The 23,621-nt window shown below is 41.3% G+C and overlaps 2 protein-coding genes across 3 annotated transcripts; both read right to left on the reverse strand.

The window, feature by feature from the left end:
* Positions 1–1,423: 1,423 nt before the first annotated feature.
* Positions 1,424–5,521, reverse strand: LOC135541805 (bolA-like protein 3; the record flags this gene model as incomplete). Its single annotated transcript, XM_064968243.1, has 4 exons — positions 1,424–2,219; positions 2,503–2,591; positions 5,040–5,166; positions 5,486–5,521. Coding segments are annotated over 4 exons (318 nt in total), but the record flags the coding sequence as incomplete, so codon positions are not given.
* bco1 (beta-carotene oxygenase 1) lies at positions 5,380–14,934 on the reverse strand. Of its 2 annotated transcripts, none has more exons than XM_064978609.1 (11): positions 14,825–14,934; positions 10,328–10,456; positions 9,976–10,105; positions 9,644–9,791; positions 9,405–9,555; positions 7,378–7,577; positions 7,006–7,257; positions 6,802–6,907; positions 6,566–6,660; positions 6,355–6,466; positions 5,380–6,201 (listed from the first exon to the last, which is right to left on the reverse strand). In XM_064978609.1, exons 1-11 carry the CDS (start codon positions 14,886–14,888, stop codon positions 6,047–6,049), a joined length of 1,542 nt encoding a protein of 513 aa, XP_064834681.1. In that variant the 5' UTR covers positions 14,889–14,934; the 3' UTR covers positions 5,380–6,046. The 2 variants fall into 2 exon arrangements, with proteins under 2 accessions (XP_064834681.1, XP_064834672.1); XM_064978600.1 differs by having other exon boundaries at positions 7,378–7,598.
* Positions 14,935–23,621: the final 8,687 nt, after the last annotated feature.

The raw sequence follows: 23,621 nt of genomic DNA on the forward strand, positions 1-23,621 counted from the left end.
AGAAGTAACTCTGGGTCTTCATGTCCTGTGGTGGTCCTCATGAGAGCCAGTTTCATCATAGAGCTTGATGGCTTTTGTAACTGCACTTGAAGAAACGTTCAGTTCTTGAAATTTTCCAGATTGACAGACCTTCATGTCTTAAAGTAATGATGGACTGTCGTTTCTCTTTGCTTATTTGAGCTGTTCTTAACATAATATGGACTTGGTACCACCCATACCTTGTCACAACACAACTGATTGGCTCAAAAACATTAAGAAGTTAAGAAATCCCACAAATTAACTTTCAACAAGGCACACCTGTTAATTTAAATGCATTCCAGGTGACTACCCCATGAAGCTGGTTGAGAGAATGCCAAGAGTGTGCAAAGCTGTCATCAAGGCAAAGGGTGGCTAATTTGAAGAATCTCAAATATATAACATATTTTAATTTGTTTAACACTTTATTTGGTTACTACAACAATGTAGAAAATAAATAATAAAAGAAAAACCCTTGAATGAGTAGGTGTGTCCAGTCTTTTGACTGGTACTTTATGTATTTCCCCCAATGCAATTATGTAGTCTAATACATCCACAATGGGATCATTGTCTTATGTCAGATGGCATCACTCCTATGCAAAGTGCGTCTCAATCGATCAGTGCAGACAGACTTTACGCATTATCTGACGTAAGGCAACGCAGTTGGATTTCAACAGATTTTTCTGTTTATTGTCAAATTAATTCATTATTTATTTTCATTTTAAATTATGTAACAATATTCCAACTTTGTTTAGGATTATTCTGTCCAAATATGGCATGATTCCACTATGTTTATTTCTTTGCATCACTTTCAATGGGGGACTTTTATTTTGAAGATGAACTGCAAATTCTACTATTGTGCCTACAAATGAGCACGTGATCAGACAGGGTTATTCACAAATTTCTTCTTCCAGGCACGTAAATTCTAATATTTGTGAGTATCAAAACACGGACCTAACATTGATTGACTACAACAACACATACACTACATGACACTGTATATCAGTATATGGGGAAATTATTCATGTCCATTTCCTGGCAATAGTTTTCATGTCTATAATCCATTTATAACCTGTTTATGAATAAGCGAGCAAAAAATTTACATCTCAAGTAGGCTACCATGTAGTAAAATGTATTCTCACTTGAAGTACTAACCCACAAAAATATTGGGGAAATAGCTAGGGGGCCCCACCTAATGGTGAATTTCACAGTAGAAAAAAACTGCAGTATACATTTACCAAGTATGGGTATCATTGGGGCCACACAGTCGGAGTAGGCCCACACAGTGATTATTACAATCTAATGAGGTTGTTAGACACCTGCAAATGCTAAATTATACAGTAGTGTAGGCAAAATCCTGAAGTATCCCTTTAATAAAGACATAAGGGTCCTGTATTTTTGTCCTTTGAATCACATACTATTTATTGAAGTGCATCTACTTTGACAGCAACTGTTATTTCTACATTTATGGTTAACAAGGAGGAATGACAGAACATAAATACTAGAAACGGAATCGAAACTTGTCTCATGACTGTGTCTCATGACTTAAACAACTACTACACTAAACAAAAACACAAATATAGGAAGTATTTTCAATTACAGATTAAATGTACAAGAATATTTGCATAGCTAGTCGTCATGAGGTTTTCTGATTGTTCACTACAATGTATTTGCATTCTATCTTTACAATGGTTAAAAACACTATAGGTCAACTCAATTGGTTAGGGGGGCTAATTGACTTAGCAATTTACTAATGAATCCTGACAGCGTTATTTTGTGCGTATCATAGCTTTTTAGGTCAATGTCTTCTGTAAAGGCAGCATTCGAATAATCTCATCATCAATAATTTAACTTTTTATGGTAAATAAAAAAAATATATATGATGGTTTTAGAGTTACATTTATTACACAATTGACATTGTAAAATGTGTCCCTACCATAAATTCTACAGATTATTTCTGACAAAACTGTCAGGAAATAACAGGACAAACTGTTTCCTTTGTTACTGTCATAGACACATCAGCAATTAATCTTGAGATTTTGGGGTGTTCATCCTCAGATCAAAATGTAATCAGCATATGAGCATTCCGTTTGAGGGGTGTATGTTCAAAGACCTACAATTTGTGAAAGGGCTTGGTCCTACTCTCGAGGAACATCTGTGAATATTCGTAGTCCATGCATTTCTTGGATCTCCTCCTTGGGTGCCTGTGGATGAGAACATAGCACTTTTCAGCTGTGCTGTTTTTGCAACAATTTTGCAAATGGAATACAATGCAATACATGATAATAATTTCACCTGAAAGGTTTGACATAATACTTGACATACTTGACTATTTGTTGTTGCTTTCTCTCTCCCCCCACACAACCGATCGGTGCAAAACAATATCAACCAAAGCAGATGTAACATTTTGACAGCTATATAGCCTATATGCTTCCATACAATGGTGCAAACTAATTGATCTCTCCAGAATGTATCTCCATAGGGTACCTGGTTGACTAGTTGGTGTTGTTGAACAGTTATTTTCCCTTTAAATTCATTGGATTCTATGTGGACTTCATACATGGCACCACAGCCACCTGAGAAAAGAAAACATAATGATACACAATATTCATGAGCGCACCAAGGAATCAGAGACATCAATGCCCATAAGGGGAACAAGGTCACGTGCCCCCTCAGATTTGTCCTGTTTTTGATTTGATTTTAGCTGCAGGACTCACAGGAGGTAAGTTTATAAATGCATTTGATTAAGCTATGCAGCATATTGATTTCTTTTTGATGAATAAATAAAACAATGTTGTTGTTTCTCTGTAATTCTAGCCACTTTATGAAGTTTGGGAACCTATCTAGCAGGCTAGCTAAAGCAATCTCTCAACCTCATAACTAGTGTAGCTTGTCTAACTATCTTAGCTGGCATGTCTGCTGGCAATTTTGCTAAACCTTTACCTAAATAAAGGTCAAATAAAAAATAAAAAACTTTAGAAAAGCAAGTAATTACTAAATGTACTGAATAAGACTCACATTCCTTTCAATATTTTATCCAAAATTTAGCAGAGATGCAGGGAAGCATAACAAAAATAACCACCAGGCAGCAATATACAGACAGCTCAAGAGGTATGCTTAGAAAAATGCAGAAAAATACTTGGTTTCAATGTAATCTGTCACCTTATATCATTATAGTTGTGAATTAATTATGATGCCATGATATGTGCCTGTATTGATATGTGTTATGATCCCATGTACTGTGTTGTAATTTGTATGTAATATCCTAGGCATATTAGTGCAGTATATTGATATGTGTTATTTACAATAGTCAGAATGACACCCTCATTAAAAGTGAACAGGTACAGAGGTATGCTTAGATAACCTATCCAGAAAAATATTATTCTTTTTTAAAACATAGAATTAGGCATAATGTTCATGCCTCTAGGTTTCAGAAAAAAGTTGTTTCGGGTATTTAAAAAATTCTCCAACTTCGCACAAATAAATTAAGAGATGAAGCTGAAAACCTTTTTTTCTCCGGTAATAGTGATCATGGAGGGAGAAATATGGAGTGAGGGAAGTGAAGAGAGTTAAGATGAGATAGGTAAAAATGGAAGAGAGGAGTCTGAGAAGAAAGATCAGGCGACTGCTGTGCCTTTGAAGAATGTAAAGCAAGCAGATCTGGGGAATCCAAATAAGCAGATTGTCTATGAGGATTCTATGGTGATTGGAGTTTGGTTCTTAGAAAAAGTCAATCATGAGGTTTTGGCAGACCCGTTTGAGGTCTCAAGTTGGGTGGAGAGTAGGATAGGGAAGTATGTATGCAGTATGCTAAGATAGAGATGAGCTTATTCGTTAGGATAGGATTCATATCCACCTTCCAGAGGGACTGAGCATTGTGCATGGTCCGACTGGGAGAACGAGAAATAATATGCTTTAGTTTACGGAGCAGGGCTCCACTCAAGGGCGTAATAGCAGTGCCTCTAAGTGTAGAGGTTGAGCTGCTAAAGAGGAAGGTTCATGGTGTGTGAGCACATGTGGCTTAGCTGTAATTGAGATGGATTGGAGGAGGAGCCTGTCAGTTTTGCTATGCTTTGATTTGGAGGTACTTTTGATCTGGTTGAGATATATTGAGGTATCTGGTTAGCGCATTCATGCCAGCTGTTCTGCAGTGTTTCCACTGCCAGAAATGTGGTCATGTAGGATGGGGCAACCTAAATGTACAAGGTGTAGAGGTTTCCACATAGTGGAGAAATGTTTGAAGGGTGAGCCCAGAAAGTGTAGTAATTGTGGAGGCAGTCGTGAGGCCAGGGCTACAGAGTGCCTGGTAAAGGTGAAACAGACACAGGTGGGACTGGGTGTTACATAAGCAGAAGCAGTGAGAAGGATGAATCAGGAGGTAGGGCTCAGGGCTCTCCATGTTGCCTGCTCAGAGGGAGGACAAATAGTAAATGTTATAGTAAAAGTAAATGTGGTTGTGAATTGTGCTGCACAAGTAGAAAGCTGGTCAGATAAAATTGGAATTGTTGGGTAGAGCAGCTGAACATTTTCTGGATATTGTAGATATTTCTGCAAAGGATCTAACAGAAGATGTTGGAAGAGGTAGTGTTGCCCACGCAGGTCTGTGGTTAGAGATAGTGCTGGGTATGGTAGTACAGGCAGTTTGGGCTGGGTTTTAGGTTGTTCTACCTTAAGCATTTTCTTGAACTTATGAGTGCATCTATGCATCTGGAACTCCAACATGTGAGAGAGTAAATAAAGTACAGGTCGTTGCGGTAAAGCACTATTATTATTATTGGATGCCAACCGCCAATAATCCACACAAGAATAATGCACTATCCTAGGAAGCCCAAGCTTCTCGCATTTCGTTCCAATATTCGAGTAAACGATACCTAATATGGAAGGATGACCACGCGAGTGTGAGTCCACTGAATACCAGTAAGACAACAACAAATTCAGCGTCGTAGTAACATACATGTCATTATGCATAATGATGTAGCTAGATCAGGACCCCTTTTGACACCCATGTTTCGAGGTCTATTTACCTGATATGTCCACAACTTTTAGAGACGTGTCCGATGGAAACTTCTCTTTGAGAATTTGTGCAATTCGTGTCTCTCCATCGGTCTGAGAAGACAGAGTCCTCTGCAACTGTCTAGAAACCAAAATAGCCTAAAACAAATGTTTTCAAAGACAGTTAGCGAACGTTTGCTAACTCACAATACATATGAAATGACATGTTCAAATGGTCAGTGTCACTTGCTGTCTGATTTGATTGAGTGAGCACAAAATATTCGCACTCAACCTTCAAATTTAGCTAGTCTAACGTTATGCATTAGAATGAATGAAATTTATTTTTTTAAAGAAATTTTAAAATAGAGAGCATCGTGACCAAGTACTTTAATGGAGATAAAACATTAATGAACAGTAATCCACCACAGGTTTAGAAAAAGTCATGACCCTCGCATTGAGGTTATAATAAAAACCACGCCTCGATGTCAACAATGTTGATGGTCGTCTCCACAATATGACGTAGGTATCAGAGTCACGCAAACGTCAACGTAAACTCACTTTGGGGTAACTGCCGCCCTCTTATGGACCGGAGACAACCCTCACTCTTTTCACACTTTATTAGGCCGAATTAAATAACAACAAATGGTACAATCATTTGTATTATAAGGATTTTCCTTGACAATGCTATACAGGACAAAACTACATAAAAACATGAACAATAAAATACATAATTATGTGATTGGTGTGTTATATACTTAGCAAAACGCTAAAACATTTTCTTAAATATTTCATGGTAGATGATTTTGAGGATATCCATAATGGGTTCCCTTGAGATATAGACAAATTCAAGACTACACTGGCATTAGTCCATAGATAACTGCTCACATGTGTTGTGCAAAATGTAGCAATATTAGCACTGGGACATTGTTAAGAAAACATTTACAAGGCACTTTGGTATTTAAAGTATCGTTTCCCATAGTGTCTATTTCTTTGTGGAGGGTAGTAGGCTACTCTTGGAGTAAATAATTTCTTTGTCATACTAATTTTCCATTGGGATGAAGTATCCATGCATGTCCATGTGAATCTCTGCATTCATATATGCTCGAGCTACCTCCTTGAAAGACTTAGCATCCAGCACCAAGATGAAGCCAGATTCCCCTGGATTGGAGTTGATGACTGTTGTCAAGACCACACCTGGACATAGGAGACATTTTGTTTGAATATGTTGGACAGACTTTCATTGAAATTCTAACTTTATACAGCATACATTGTGAATGTCTGGCCATTCTAATCAAAACATAAGTCTTCATATATTTAAGATTTGAGGACCATGTAAAGCAATCTCACCATCATCCTCTCCTTCTCCGTTGGGTCTTGGAATGAACACAGGCTCTGATGGCCAGCAGTTCTCCTCACTCCATTCAGTCCTCTCCTTTGTCTCAATGTCAAACTTCATGATCTATTTATTAAAGTAAAGTATATAGTTAACAAAATATTAGATAAGCAACACATGCAGTTATGTTCACAAAGGCCTAAATTAAATCACAGGGACTTTTACCTTAGTTGCCACTGCTGTCATTGCAACACAAGTCATGTAGACAAATCTGTACTTCTTGCCATTGAAGTCATAATTGATCCTGGGTAGTTCCACACCTGTAGATACATTTTGGGATTGAACAACAAAATCAACACGAGTATATTGTGAAAGAAAATGTTGGGGTGATATGTATTTTGAGTGTCTATATAAGCACAAGAATTTAACAGAACATTGAGCAATACAAGTTTTGGTCTTACTGTCACAAAGCACCTCTGGCTGGCAGAGTAGTTTACCATCTTTCTCTTTCACAGCGCTGGCTGTTGTGTATTGGAGTTTCACCATATCCTCTCCAACATCAATCCCCTTCAGAAACAGTTCTCAACATTATAAAAACATTTGACTACGTATTAGTTGAGAGCAATGTTTAAAAGTTAAGATAGTAATCAGTTGCAAACCATTACCTTGTCAGTCTGTACAGGAAGGGAAAATCTTTTGCACTTTGGCACAGATATTGAGGAGGTCTTTGATTGTTCTTTTAACACATTTAGGTAGAACATGTTGTATAAGCTGGGATCTTCATAGGCGATAACATCAAAGATGACATGACCATCCTCTTCAAAGGCATTCACGTGATGGTACACTATCATTGCCTCTGTGTAGTACTTTATGCCCACTTCTTTGCCTGTCTTTCTGTCGATCAGGTGAATCAGGGTCTGTCAACATTGAAAACACAAAGGGATGTAATTTCCATGAAATGGAAAAAACAATGTACTTGCACTTACATTGGACTCATTAAATTCATTGCCAAAGAAAATGAGTCTTATAACCCTTACATTTTCCTCAGGGCAAAACTTTAGACAACTAGCCCAGTTGACCCTTCTCATGTATGCTGTGGCCATCTTGAGGATGTCCAGTTTGAATGGCTGCTCAATGAAGATGAAGTAGTTGTCAGTCATGCCGAAGCTGTGGTAGTAGCTGGGGCTGAGGAGGGAGCGGCAGGGCACTGTGCAGATCACCTCAAGGTTCTTCAAGGCTGGAGAAGCATTGGCCTTATCTGATTAAACATATAAACAGATCATTTACAACCATTTACAGCTATTTGTAATGTTTTGTGAAAACTATCTGTTTCATGGTCAGGATACTTCTCTATCCATGGTGTAAAGTAATAAGACAAAACCCAGAAAGGTGATGGGTAAATGGTTCTGCTAAATGTTTGAGATTGTAAAATACAAGGTTATTGCTCAAATGGGTTAAAACATGACTTCAACAATTTAAAAAAGGTCTTGACCACTGCTATATGAGACTATGCATTTTCATCAGATACCAGTGAAGTTCAGAGTTTATAAGGTCAGTGGTCTAAAGTTTAACTCCTGGGGGGTAGACGTCTCTGCTGGCTGTCTCTATTTCCTTTTAATTGGTGTCTGTTTTAGACCTGACAACAGAGGTGTGGACAGTGATCAAGTCCAAGGCAAAAACAACCTGGGGACTGGTGATACCCTATAACTATGAATTAACTAACTCAAACAAAGATAGACAAGGTGATATTTTTGAAGATATACAGTACCAGTCAAAAGTTTGGACACACCTACTAATTCAAGGGTTTTTCTTTATTTTGACTATTTTCTACATTGTAGAATAATAGTGAAGACATCAAAACTATGAAATAACAAATGGAATCATGTAGTAACCAACAAAAAGTGTTAAACAAATCAAAAATCTATTTTATATTTGAGATTCTTCAAAGTAGTCACCCTTTGTCTTGACAGCTTTGCACACTCCTGGCATTCTCTCATCCAGCTCCATGAGATAGTCACCTGGAATGTATTTCAATTAACAGGTGTGCCTTGTTAAAAGTTAATTTGTGGAATGTATCTATCTTTCTTAATGCGTTTGAGGCAATCAGTTGTGTTGGGATAAGGTAGGGGTGGTATACAGAAGATAGCCCTATTTGGTGAAAGACCAAGTCCATATTATGGCAAGAAAAGCTCAAATAAGCAAAGAGAAACAACAGTCCATCACTGCTTGAAGACATGAAGGTCAGTCAATTAGGAACATTAAGAATTGTAAATTTCTTCAAGTGCAGTCGCAAAAACCATCAAGCGCTGTGATGAAACTGGCTATCATGAGGACCGCCACAGGAAAGGAAGACCCAGAGTTACCTCGGTTGCAGAGGATAAGTTCATTAGAGTTACCAGCCTCAGAAATTGCAGCCCAAATAAATGCTTCAGTGTTCAAGTAACATAACAGACATCTCAACATCAACTGCTTTGCTGATGACACTGTCAGTGATTTATTTAGAATTCAAGTCACACTTAAACGGCATGGCTACCACAGCATTCTGCAGTGATACGCAATCCTATCTGGTTTGCGATTAGTGGGACTATCATTTGTTTTTCAACAGGACAATGACCCAAAACACACCTTCAGGCTGTGTAAGGGCTATTTGACCAAGAAGGAGAGTGATGGTGCTGCATCAGATGACCTGGCCTCTACAATCACCCAACCTCAACCCAATTGAAAAGGTTTGGAATGAGTTGGACCGCAGAGTGAAGGAAAAGCAGCCAACAAGTGCTCAGCATTTGTGGGAACTCCTTCAATACTATTGAAAAGCATTCCTCATGAAGCTGGTTGAGAGAATGCCAAGATTGTGCAAAGATGTCATCAAGGCAAAGGGTGGGTCCTTTGAAGAATCTTAAATATGTTTTGATTTGTTCTACACTTTTTTGGTTACTACATGATTTCACATGTGTTATTTCAAAGTTTGATGTCTGCACTATTATTTTACCTTTTAGAAAATTATAAAAATAAAGAAAAACCCTTGAATGAGTAGGTGTGTCCAAACTTTTGACTGGTAGTGTACCTCCTGCAGTAGTGTCTGGAACCTTGAATAAGGTGTATTTAGTCTTTCCCTTCTCCGCTATTGAAGTTCCCATGTTGTAGGCTGTTCCATCTTTATCGTAATGTGGATGGGATGTCACCAGGTTCACAGCAAGGTATTTCATGTAGTCAACCTAGTGAGATAACAAGATAGGCTTATAAACAGGTGTGTTCATATGTATGGTCATCCAGATGGCAACGCCAGTATTAACTTTAAATGACCTTGTCCTGAGTCTCCAGAGTCACAGGATCTACTTTGCGGATGTAGTTGGTTTCAGAGGTTGCATAATAATCCTTCCCATATCGAATGAAATTGTTGCCACAGTTGTCAGTGAAGTCTGGGACCGTGTGGTTAAGAAAGGTGATCACCCTGGAGACAAAGATAATTTAAATCAGCAACAGGCAAATTCATAGGGACAAATTAAATTAAATCATCAACAGTCAGATCAGATGCACTATCATGCCTGATCTTTTGCTACAGCATGCCAAAACATCATTGATTTCAACATCTTGCCTTTTTAATGTGCAAAAATGAACCATCTGTAATGTACTACCTAGATATGACGTTTTTGCCTGGGTCCGGGTAGGCCATTGTCCCCATTTCAGACACAACAATTCTTTTGGCTGCCATGTTGTCTTTGTATGTGTCTCCACGTAAATATCTGCTTCTGTAGATTACCTCACCTGAAGAAAATAATTGTACACACACACACACACACACACACACACACACGATTTACTTCTATTGAGAGTTTAATTGCTAAATGTGGGAATTAATTGTACTCGCACAACCCATGGCGCCCATAGCACCAAAAAGCCCAAAAGCTTGCCGATTGGACTTATCATTAGATCATCTTGTTCGAGTTTCTATATCACAAAAAAGAGAAACACTTCCAGTCATTTTACCATCTTTGAATGTAAAGCTGTGCATCAGGGCCATCCCATCGAACCAGTGGTTGTATGTGGTATCCCCCACTGAGAATATGCCTGGCCCATTGCGCAACAACGTGCCTTGCAGCCAGCTTGGAAGGTTTCCTATATAAAACAATAGTTTAGTTTTACAAAACAGCATGGGGGGGGGGATCTATGACAATGTCCACTCCGCCAGCAAGCATAAGTAAGATACAGCAAGAATAAGGCTGTGTCCTCTGCGATTTTCCTTCAAAATAAAAAAGTTGTGCAATGAAGATGGTGAGAAATAATAGAAATGGTCAAAATTCATAACAGTATATGGGGAAATGTTAGCAGACTTACAATTTTGTTTACCAATATGAAGAAATTTATAAAGTTAATCACCTTTACAGCACAAGTAATATTATAGCATTGACATTATTGCATTCAAATAATTACTAGATAGTTATGGTAACCGTTATACAAATAAAACATTCATAAGGATACTATTAATAACAATATTAATATAATACACTTTAGAAAACACTTAAATCCCATAGTTAATTAGCCTATTCGTATTGCACGATGTTAAGTAAATTTTCATATTGGACATACAGTACTGCACAACTTCCTGTACATTCTGGTGTAGTAAAAGGGGGGCCCTTCTACTCAGGAGCACCACTAGTTTCGAAATCCACAGGGTTTACAACAGAGGAGCGTCACTGCTCATTCTGCACCCTTTTCCTGCAGTGGGCTAGGTCAGGGTCACAGAGTGTTTCTTGGTAGTCTTAAACAAATCTACTTTGAAACAGAAGTATACAACTCACACACAGGGTTATGGGCTTTAAAAATAAAAAACAACAACTGTACCATGCCAGATATGGACTTGAAATGTATACAATTGTTTGTATCCCAATATTACACTGTCACAGAAGACTGAAATATAACAATCATTTGTCATGGAAGCCACTGAAAATCAGTTTTTTTCTTGAAATCATGTTTATTAATTATGAAAAATATTAACATTCAACCCACGAGGTCATTTGACTGCAGGAAAGTGCTACAGAGTGGCCTATCAGCTTAAATCCAATCAGTTTTTCATATTGGACATACTGCACTGTACATAATTCTCTGTACATTGTGCCACTAGTTTTGAAATCAGAGCGTACACCCAGAGGAGTGTCACTGCTCATTTTGCAGCCCTTAAAGTGTGGCCAATCAGCTGAAATCCAATAGTATTTTCATACTGGACATACATATTGCACCATACACAATGTTCTGTGCGTTGTGTCACAGTAACATTTTATTTAACCAGGTAAGTTGGCTGAGAACACATTCTCATTTACAGCAACGACTGGGGAACATTTACAGGGGAGAGGAGGGGGAATGAAGCAATACAATAAAATTGGAAGCTGGGGAAGATTAAGTGGCCATGATGGTATGAGGGCCATATTGGGAATTTAGCAAGGGCACTGAGGTTCACACCCCTATGCTTACAATAAGTGATATGGGATCTTTAGTGACCTTTAGTTTAAAGTCCCATCCAAAAGATGGCACTCTGTGCAGTCTACTCAGGAGCACTTCCTAGTTTCCAAATCCACAGAGTTTACACACAGAGGAGCGTCGCTGCTAATTTGGCGGCCCATCAACTTAAAAATCCAATGTTTTTTTACACATTGGACATTCATAGTGCACTGTACAAATGGAGCAGCAAACCTCACAAGGGCCGCCAAATAAACAGTGACACTTCTCTGGGTGTAAACTATTAGATTTAATTTCCAAAATCTGTGTCCCGGGAGTACTTCGTAATTTTGGCCTGCTTCACAGCGGTCACTCTGGCTACTATAACTGTAGTAGCCTAGTACTGGTGAATAACTAATAAGATAAGAAATGGTCTTTGTTCCAGGAATGGTCTTTGTTCCAGGCCTCCAGAATATTGTTAATTGACTATGAGATACAATTTTGAAAACTGGGTTCAACATTTTGCAAAACAACCACATCCATTAGCCTTTCACATGGACATTATTTAAATATTTAAAAGCCTATAACTATGCGGTTCGTGCCATAAAGCTATTAACCGTCAGATTGTGGCAAATTGTGGGATGTCGTCATAGATATTAAAACCATGGGATCTCTCTGACCTTGTATGTGTAGCCCATCTATCTGATGTGTTCTAGTCAGAAAGAGTATAACATTGTTGCCACCAGTAGCATTGAATGCAAGGGAAGCCAGCAAGCATTTGGCCTCCCTTGACAACAAAAAATATATTTATATACACTGCTCAAAAAAATAAAGGGAACACTTAAACAACACAATGTAACTCCAAGTCAATCACACTTCTTGTGAAATCAAACTGTCCACTTAGGAAGCAACACTGATTGACAATAAATTTCACATGCTGTTTTGCAAATGGAATAGACAACAGGTGGAAATGATAGGCAATTAGCAAGACACCCCCAATAAAGGAGTGGTATGACGGACCGACGTCCACAGGTGGGGGTTGTGCTTACAGCCCAACACCGTGCAGGACATTTGGCATTTGCCAGAGAACATCAAGATTGGCAAATTCCCCACTGGCGCCCTGTGCTCTTCACAGATGAAAGCAGGTTCACACCGAGCACATGTAACAGACGTGACAGAGTCTGGAGATGCAGTGGAGAACGTTCTGCTGCCTGCAACATCCTCCAGCATGACCGGTTTGGCGGTGGTTCAGTCATGGTGTGGGGTGGCATTTATTTGGGGGGGCCGCACAGCCCTCCATGTGCTCGCCAGAGGTAGCCTGACCGCCATTAGGTACCGAGATGAGATCCTCAGACCCCTTGTGAGACCATATGCTGGTGCGGTTGGCCCTGGGTTCCTCCTAATGCAAGACAATGCTAGACCTCATGTGGCTGGAGTGTGTCAGCAGTTCCTGCAAGAGGAAGGCATTGATGCTATGGACTGGCTGCCCGTTCCCCAGACCTGAATCCAATTGAGCACATCATGTCTCGCTCCATCCACAAACTGTCCAGGAGTTGAAGGATGCTTTCCGCCACCTCATCAGGAGCATGCCCAGGCGTTGTAGGGATTTCATACAGGCATGTGGAGGCCACACAACCTACTGAGCCTCATTTTGACTTGTTTTAAGGACATTACATCAAAGTTGGATCAGCCTGTAGTGTGGTTTTCCACTTTAATTTTGAGTGTGACTCCAAATCCAGACCTCCATGGGTTGATAAATTTGATTTCCATTGATAGTTTGTGTGATTTTGTTGTCAGCACATTCAACTATGTAAAGAAAAAAGTATTTAATTAGAATATTTCATTCATTCAGATCTAGGATGTGTTATTTTAGTGTTCCCTTTATTTTTTTGAGCAGTGTACATTGATAGCCAATCAGCATTGAGCTAAACTGTGAATGATCCTGGTGCACCAAAAAAAAAAAAAAAGGAAAGCCAGTTTGGCTTCACACCAATCACATCAAGCCAGACTTCATTGAGAGAGAAAACATATTTAATTCTTGCCTCTCCTTGTGTTGTTGTCCTCCAGTGTCTGGCTAGCTAAAATTGTCCCTTTCCTAAATTAGCCATGGACAGAGATTTGAACTTGTGGTTTTACTTAATTCTCCTTACTGGCCAATGATTATAAAGGCGATTCTGATCCAACCAAAAATTCATAAGTTGTGCCTCTGGCCTGAGAGGATAGAAGTTCAATATGTAGCTAGATGTAGTAGGCTAATGTTTACTAGCTGGCTAATCATTGGCCATGAAATGCTTGCAAGCAAGCACTTTAGCCAGGTAGCTTATGACAACAAAAACTAAAAGATTGTACTGTATGACAGTCATTGATGTTTCGGGACATCTCTACAATTAGGGTGAAGCAACTTGTTTTTCTACACACACATGAAGGAAAGAAAGAAGTACCACGGACAGCCACATGATATTTAGCATACATTGATTGGACTACATTGTTTTTGAAATATTTTAGTTGTCACTGTATTAGACTAAGCATAGGTGAGTTGATGATGTTGCCATTTTGATGTTGAAATGGTGCTGGAATAGTGGAAGCAGCTCCTGTTTTATTTGGGACTTGAGGTAACTCTCAGGTGTTCTAAATCAATAGTTGTTCAGTTGTCTGAAAATCTCAGAAACATTGATTTAATTGGCCATGCTGTAGGTCATGTAACTGTTTGTTACATGCAATATGCTTTGTGGACTCCACCAGACAGATGTTTTCTCTGGTTTTGTGATGAAACAAAATAATGGTTGAATTTATTCTGCCACTGCCTCTTCTTATTGTCTCGGGCTTAGGCCAATATCATGATGGCAAGGCATATGAACAGGAGGAGAGAAAACAAAGCAATTATCACAACCCCTAAATTGTAATAGGCATTTTTTTCCTGGCTTGGCTTCTCTAGTGATTTTACCCACGCACTGCTACTGCCCTAGTTATACCTGTGAATGTTCCTGCGCATGTTATGTTGATAATGAAAATTATCTAAAGTTTCCATAACCATCTCACCAGGTTACATACCTTTGAGGTCCGCCTTCACTGGATCAGGTCTTTCTTCTATGTTTTTAGCGTAGTCGTAGGCCATCCTTATTGAGATGAAAGACAAATATTCATGCGTTACCTTCCTTTGAAGTTATGAGAGACGAAAAAGGGTGTCGTTTATATATTATACAAAAGAAACCACTCCCATTTCTGAGTTTCGAAGTAGTAGCCTAATATAAGCGCAAGACGCCTACATTTGAGTCATTTAGCAGACGCTCTTATGTGGAGCGACTTATAGTAGTGAGTGCATACATTTTCATACTTTTTTTCGTACTGCCCCGCAGTGGTAATCGAACTCACAAGGCTCTACCATATCATCTTTCTCTTATCTTGTCTACTGACTGACTATATTGTGTATGTTCCTGATCGGTCATTAGGAGTTCACATATGGAGCGAGATACCTGCCAAAAGGTTGAACGTACATACCATTAGGATCATAAGAAAAGTAAACGTGAAATTTAATTTGTGAACATACAAACACCATGTTACGATTACCAACTAACATTTTAAGCTTGAACAAATCTCGCGTTGCAATTCTGATCTACAATAATACATTTTAGAGTTTTGGCAGTGTCATCTCAAGAACGCAAAAACAATGACACCAAAAGGCCACACTAACAAGCATAAAAAAACGGAAGTCAGAGAAACCGGAAAGAGGTATGTTGCACGTTATCAAGTTAAAAGTCTCCATTCTCTATTACTCCTCAGTTGAGTTTACTTCACATATTGGTAGTTCATGTAATAGATTTGTTTGCCAGGGCAAATCTAGATAGCACTAGCTCTATTATGCCTTTTATCTCTGGGTGACGTGGACATCCCCATGCTCGCACCTTATCAATATATGACTAATTCAATATTGCACCATCCCATTCTCTGAGCTCTATCTGCAATCATAACCAGTTGTATCTACCAAGAATAATGAAACATATAATAATAAATGTTTGGTGAGTCTATTAATTATTTAATAGACTCACTGCTACTCAATATGTTTTTATTGAATATTTTGATATTTCTTTCATCACTTAAAATCTTGCCAAAGCATATTCTGTAGGAGGGGTTCATATGAATTTAAAATAATTGTAACTCTATTTGTGTTTTATAACTGTTTTTATTATAGGGCTCCCCTTAACAGGAGACTCTAGCTCACAGGCCTTTAAATACAGCCTCTAAATACATTTTAAAGTAAATAGTTGAAGAAGCATGTGCAGTGGCAGTGGCTATGACCATTCCACTCAGGACAGGTTATAGACCAGACTTAATCAAGATTTTGTTTAGTCTCTTTTATTGATATGGATAGGTAGTTAAATGATTACAGACCCGTAGCACCCACGTCCGTAGCCATGAAGTGCTTTGAAAGGCTGGTAATGGCTCACATGAACACCATTATCCCAGAAACCCTAGACCCACTCCAATTTTCATACCGCCCAAACAGATCCACAGATGATGCTCTCTCTATTGCACTCCACACTGCCGTTTCCCACCTGGACAAAAGGAACACCTGTGTGAGAATGCTGTTCATTGACTACAGCTCAGCGTTCAACACCATAGTACCCTCAAAGCTCATCACTAAGCTAAGGATCTTGGGACTAAACACCTCCATCTGCAACTGGTTCCTGGACTTCCTGACAGGCCGCCCTCAGTTGGTGAGGGTAGGTAGCAACACATATGCCACGCTGATCCTCAACACTGGAGCTCCCCAGGGGTGCGTGCTCAGTCCCCTCCTGTACTCCCTGTTCACCCACGACTGCATGGCCAGGCACGACTCCAACACCATCATTAAGTTTACTGACGACACAACACCGACGAGACAGCCGACAACGATGAGACAGCCTATAGGAAGGAGGTCAGAGACCTGGCCGGGTGGTGCCAGAATAACAACCTATCCCTCAATGTAACCAAGACTAAGGAGATGATTGTGGACTACAGGAAAAGGAGCACCGAGCATGTCCCCATTCTCATCGACGGGGCTGTAGTGTAGCAGGTTGAGAGCTTCAAAGTCCTTGGTGTCCAAATCAACAACAAACTAGAATGGTCCAAGCACAGCAAGACAGTTGTGAAGAGGGCACGACAAAGCCTATTCCCCCTCAGGAAACTAAAAAGATTTGGCATGGGTTCTAAGAGGTTCTACAGCTGCAACATCGAGAGCATCCTGACTGGTTGCATCACTGCCTGGTATGGCAATTGCTCGGCCTCCGACCGCAAGGCACTTCAGAGGGTAGTGCGTACGGCCCAGTACATCACTGGGGCAAAGCTGCCTGCCATCCAGGACCTCTACACCAGGCGGTGTCAGAGGAAGGCCCTAAAAATTGTCAAAGACCCCAGCCACCCCAGTCATAGACTGTTCTCTCTACTACCGCATGGCAAGCGGTACCGGAGTGCAAAGTTTAGGACAAAAAGGCTTCTCAACAGTTTTTATCCCCACGCCATAAGACTTCTGAACAGGTAACCAATGGTTACCCAGACTATTTGCATTGTGTGCCCCTCCAACCCCTCTATTACGCTGATGTTACTCTCTGTTTATCTTAAATGCATATTCACTTTAACTATACATTCATGTACATACTACCTCAATTGGCCAGACCAACCAGTGCTCCAGCACATTGGCTAACCGGGCTATCTGCATTGTGTCCCACCACCCGCCAACCCCTCTTTTTACACTTCTGATACTCTCTGTTCATCATATATGCACAGTCACTTTAACGATACCTACATGTACATACTACCTCAATAAGCCTGACAAACAGGTGTCTGTGTATAGCCTTGCTACTCTTTTTTTCAAATGTCTTTCTACTGTTTTATTTCTTTACTTACCTACACACACACACACACACACACACACACACGCACACACACACACACACACCTTTTTTTGGCACCATTGGTTAGAGCCTGTAAGTAACCATTTCAATGTAAGGTTTACATCTGTTGATTTCGGCACACGTGACAAATAAACTTTGATTTGATAAAATCTCTGTGTGATGGAGTTGTGAAATGTAAATGGCTATAACAAGCCTACATACAGAGTGGGATTCCTGCAAAAATAATTTCGGATGAGCCTAGCTATGACCACAGGGCTGGAGAAGGAGAGGTAAAATGTTTAAACATAGGCTTATTTATGCGAAACACGCACAAATAGCCGTCGTTTGGTAAGCCAAGCTGACAACACACAGTGGCAGCTAGTAAACTGGCTAGCTAGTTAGCTTATAGCATAGTAGTAATACCAGGGGAGAGGGATGCCTAAGGGGGGCATTCCAAATCTCACATCATATACCGTTAGCTGGGTAGGCTGACAATCTTCCTAGATGCTGTTAACTAGGGAAGTGACCCATTCGAGTTTTAAATAGTCGAAGGAAGACTAGTGCCTGGTGGCCTCGATAACGAGCACAGCAGTGGAGGATATCTTGACAAGGTTAGAAACACACACTAGCTGAAGTATGGTGGCCAACACCCACACTGGCTGGTGGTCTAAGTCAGCACAAAACAAGAAATCCCAATATCCTCCGATAAAAGGGATAGGTAGGGGAGAGCTGTCACTCAGCCTTAGAGGGCAAATTTTTACGCTCTGACCCACAGGTCACAGGCTGTTGGTGATAGACTGACAGTACAGTATATTATTTTATTTTATTTAACAGTCCATACAACTCATACAGAGTTTAGCTTACCCTACCATGACCTAGGGAAAGATGCAATCTGAAAAACGGGAGCAGTGGAGCAGTCAACCTGCGCGATACAACTAAGCCATACTTTGCAAGAGGAAATAAGAGACAGTGCGTGGTCTGTATAGTTTTATATGAACTGCGGGCATGTCCTCCCACGCTGTCACCTGTGTGACTTTGTTGTCACTATTACTCGACCCGTGCGGAGCAAGAGGGATATGATCCATACTTTCAACCGTACTGACGGTCTGAAAGGTAGGAAGTAGAACTAAAGGCAATGAGTGTCTTTGTCAAAAAGAATGACACCGTTTGGCCTATAGGTGATGCTGTTATAAGCAACCTTTAAACCCTCATATCCGCTTGCCTGTTTTATCCAGAGACTTGTAGTATGTACAGTGCCTTCAAAAAGTATTCACACCACTGGACTTTTTCCACATTTTCTTGTGTTACAGCCTGATTTTCAAACGGATTCAATTTAAGATGTTGTGTCATTGCCCTACACACAATACACCATAATGTCAAAGATACTTTGTTTTACAAATGAAACCTTTTAAGCTGAAATGTCTTCAGTAAATAAGTATCCAACCCCTTTGTTATGGCAAGCCTCAATAAATTCAGGAGTAAAAATGTGCTTCACAAGTCACATGATAAATTGCAACCTCGAAGAACAGGGAAGTTTTCCAATGCCTCCCAAGGGGCTCCTATTGCTACATGGGTAAAAATAGAAAAGCAGATATTAAATATCCCTTTGAGCATGGTGAAGTTATTAATTACTCTTTGGATGGTGTAGCAATGCACTCAGTCACTACAAAGATACAGGAGTCCTTCCTAACTCAGCTGCAGGAGAGGAAGGATAACACTCAGGGATTTCACCATGAGGCCAATTAAAACATTTACAGAGTTTAATGGCTGTGATAGGAGAAAACTGAGGATGGATCAACAACCTTGTAGTTACTCCACAATTATAACCTAAATCCCAGAGTGAAAAGGAAGCCTGTACATAATACAAATATTCCAAAACTCGCATCCTGTTTGCAATAAGGCACTAAAGTAAAACTGCAAAAGAAATTGTGGCAAAGAAATTAACTTTTTGTCCTGAATACAAAGTGTTATGTTTGGGGAAAATTCAACAACACTGAGTAGCACTCTTCGTATTTTCAAGCATGGTGGTGGCTGCATCATGTTATGGGTGTGCTTGTCACCGGCAAGGACTTGGGAGTTTATGATAAAAAGAATAAAGCTAAGCACAAGCAAAATCCTAAAGGAAAACCTGGTTCAGATTGCTTTCTATAAGACACTGTGAGACAAATTCACCTTTCAGCAGGACAATAACCTAAAATCCAATGCAAATATATACACTGAAGTTGCTTACCTAGACGATATTGAATGTTCCTGAGTAGCCTAGTTATAGTTTTGACTTAAATAGGCTTGAAAATCTATGGCAAGTCATTAAAATGGCTGTCTGTCATGTCTACTCCTGCACCTCCCCTCTGGCATTCGACGCGCCGGTATACTACCACCGATCCTGGGATCTATCATTACCCGAACCTGCACGTCATCATGAAGCACACCTGGACTCCATTACCTCACTTATTACCTCCCCTATATCTGGCACTCCCGGTCAGTATTGTTCTTGTATTTATGCGTACATGCCACTGTTATGTTGTCTCGTTCCATGTTTTTTGTTTTATTAAACGTTTCCCCTGCAGCTGCTTCACAACTCTCTCCGTCTCCATTATAGAATACTGACTCCAACAACGGAAAGCAGCAGGAAAACAATGTCTCCTAGACGGTCGACGAACAGGGGTACCTTCTATGTCAACACCATGACCAGCTGGCACAACTGGGGGTGGCTATGGGAGAGGTTCTTCGCAGTGTCTCAAACATACCCGGGAGGCGTTGCCATCAACTAGCGGAGGATACTCTTACAACCAGTCGACCCAGCACAACAACCCATTCAGCAACCCGCTCAGGTCAGCGATGCCAGTTTGTTCCTCCCGGATAAATTTGACGGCATCTTATCTAAATGCCGTGGCTTACTACTTCAGAGCTACCTGTACTTTACGCACTAGATGGGAGCCCCCACCACCAAAAGGTCCAAGGTTGCCACGGTTATTTCTCTGCTGACTGGGCAGGCGTTGGAATGGGCCACAGCAGTCTGGGAGAGAAGAGAGGAGCAGCTAGATTCATATGAGGGATTCATGGCTCTGTTCAAATGCATGTTCAATCATCCCCTGGAGGGCAGAGAGGAGGTGAGCACTTCCTCCAATTACGGCAGAGGGACCAGACTGCTGCTGAGTACGTGCTCACCTTCCGGACAGTAGCAGCATCCAATGGATGGAACGAGCCGGTGCTTCGTACGCTATTCAGAAGAGGTCTGTGCTAGGAGGTCCAGACAGAACAAGCCTGTCAAGATGACAACCTCTCCTTGGATGCACTCATTGCGATGGCCACCCATCTGGATAACCTACTTCGGGAGCGTCGGTACTCTCATCACTTCTCTCACTCCCTCAGTGAAAACCCTGGATCAGAGCCTGAACCCATGGAGGTAGGGGGTCACACGACTCCCCGCGGCAAAGCGTTGCAGACGGAGATAGCTGGGGCTCTGCCTGTATTGTGGTCAAGGAGGGCAGCAGTTCCAGCAGTGTCCGGCACTTTCTAATCCGGGATCCACAAGAGCAGAGGGACAGTCACGTGATCTTCCACCTCCTGGGGCAGGAGTGAGTATTCCATCTTCATCACTTTCAGCTCAACGCTTTTTAGTGTCCATCACACTATTTGACTGTCCCTAAAGTATTGTCTACAGCATTAGTGGATTCCGGTGCCGCATGGAACTTTATTGACCAGACCCTTGCCTTATCTCTTATCATCTCATACCCTCTCTCCTCAACTTTCCAGGTTCAAGCTCTCGATAATCGGCCACTAGGATCCGAAACCATTACACACATCACCCAACCCCTCACCGTCTCCATGGAGTCCATTCATCAGGAGAACATCCCCTTCTTCATCGCCAGTGTACCAGTTCACAAGATCATCCTCGGCCTCCCTTGGCTTCAATGCCATAACCCCACCATCTCATGGTCGAGGATGAGAATCACAGACTGAATACCCGAATGCCAGAGGACCTACATCCCCATCCCCTGTGGTTCCACATCGGTTGAGAGTCCTGTGGTTGTCCTTCAGCCCAACATCCCAAGGTATACCAGGACCTGCGGGAGGTATTCTCCAAGATCCACGCCACCTGTATTCCTCCTCATCGCCCCTGGGACTTTCCCATCAAATTGCTGGCAAGGTCTGTGCTTCCACGCAGAAGCATTTACACTCTGTCGGTGGCTGAGACACAGGCCATGGAGGATTACATCCAAGAGGGGCTCCAACAAGGTTTCACCTGCACATCCACTTCTCCTGCGTCAGCTGGTTTCTTCTTTGTGGCCAAGAATGGAGGGTTAGGTACATATATTGATTACAGAGGACTCAATGAAATCACCAAAGTACCATTACCCTCTCACGTTGGTGTCAGCAGTCATCGATCAGTTCCGCGGAGCCTGGTTCTTTCCCAAACTGGAGTGCACACAATCTCCTCCGCATCTTGGAGGGGGATGAATGGAAGACTAGGTTTAGCACGATGTCTGGCCACTATGAGTACTTGCTGTTGCCAGGCATTCGTTAACGAGGTGTTCAGGTACATGCTCGGGCCAGATTGTCGTGGTCGTGTATATCAATGACATCCTGGTCTTACTTATGTTCACAGAGTGATGATGGATGACAAGAAGGTAGATGCGATCAGGTTATGGCCAGTCCCAACCCGCCTAAAGGGGTTACAATGGTTTTTGGGGTTTGCCAACTTCTACCGCCGTTTCATCAGGAACCATCGCCGCCCCTCTCACCTCTCTCCTCAAGGGTGGTCCCCCGTAGGTTGGTGTGGAGCCCAGCAGCTGATGAGGCCTTCCATCTACTCAAGGGATGTTTCACCTCTGCCCCATTGCTCAAACACCTAGATCCCACGATATCATTTGTGGTGGTGGTGGTCACTTCAGAGGTGGGTGTGGGGGAAGTTCTGTCTCTAAGAAACTGTCTCCTGCAGAGAGGATTTCCGACATCGGTGATCGAGAGCTCCTGGTGGTGTTGTTGGAATTAGAGTGTAGACATTGTCTGGAGGGTGCCAAGGAACCATTCGCCATCCTCACTGACCATCGGAACCTGGAGTACATACGGACAGCGAGGAGCCTGAATGCGGGCCAAACAAGTTGGGCCCTTTTCTTCACAAGGTTTGACTTCACGCTGACCTATCGCCCAGGTTAAAAATAAACTAAGGCCAATGCCTTGTACCGTCTCTATGATTCGGGAGAGGGTCCGTGTCCAGAATGCACCTATAATCCTATCTTCCCGATTCGTAGCTCCTGTGGTCTGGGACATAGATGTGGACATTTGCCAGCCTCTGGAGAGGGAGCCCGCACCCACTAACTGTACTCCCGAGCACATCTACGTTCCCATGGGGATAAGGGATCAGCTGCTGACCTGGACACACACATCTGTCGTCACTGGAAATCCAGGTATTTCTCACACTACCCAATCCATTTCTGAGAAGTACTGGTCACTCTCAACATCAACTCCTGTTCCGTATGTGCCCAAACCAAATTCTCACAGGAACTCCTTCCCGTGCCTTAGCGCCCCTGGTCCCATCTATCCATTGACTTTGTTACTGATCTCCCCTCCTTTGTTGGTTTCATCACCATTTTGGTGGTTGTGGATAGATTTTCAAAATCCTGTCGTTTAATCCCTCTTTCTGGTTACGGGCACCTTCACGTCATCCTGAGGCACACCTGGACTCCATTACCTCAGTTAATACCTCCCCTACAGTGCCTTGCGAAAGTATTCGGCCCCCTTGAACTTTGCGACCTTTTGCCACATTTCAGGCTTCAAACATAAAGCTATAAAACTGTATTTTTGTGTGAAGAATCAACAACAAGTGGGACACAATCATGAAGTGGAACAACATTTATTGGATATTTCAAACTTTAACAAATCAAAAACTGAAAAATTGGGCGTGCAAAATTATTCAGCCCCCTTAAGTTAATACTTTGTAGCACCACCTTTTGCTGCGATTACAGCTGTAAGTC

The sequence above is a fragment of the Oncorhynchus masou genome, chromosome 1, assembly GCF_036934945.1.
Source record: "Oncorhynchus masou masou isolate Uvic2021 chromosome 1, UVic_Omas_1.1, whole genome shotgun sequence".
Lineage (NCBI taxonomy): Eukaryota > Metazoa > Chordata > Actinopteri > Salmoniformes > Salmonidae > Oncorhynchus > Oncorhynchus masou.

Excerpts from the sequence above, each read along its gene's own strand:
- bco1 (XM_064978600.1), bottom strand. The coding sequence starts at position 14,888 with ATGGCCTACGACTACGCTAAAAACATAGAAGAAAGACCTGATCCAGTG. Across the intron at positions 9,792-9,975 it reads GGCAAAAACGTCATATCTAG|GGTGATCACCTTTCTTAACC; the intron begins GTAGTACATTAC and ends CTTTGTCTCCAG. Across the intron at positions 9,556-9,643 it reads CTCTGGAGACTCAGGACAAG|GTTGACTACATGAAATACCT; the intron begins GTCATTTAAAGT and ends TTATCTCACTAG.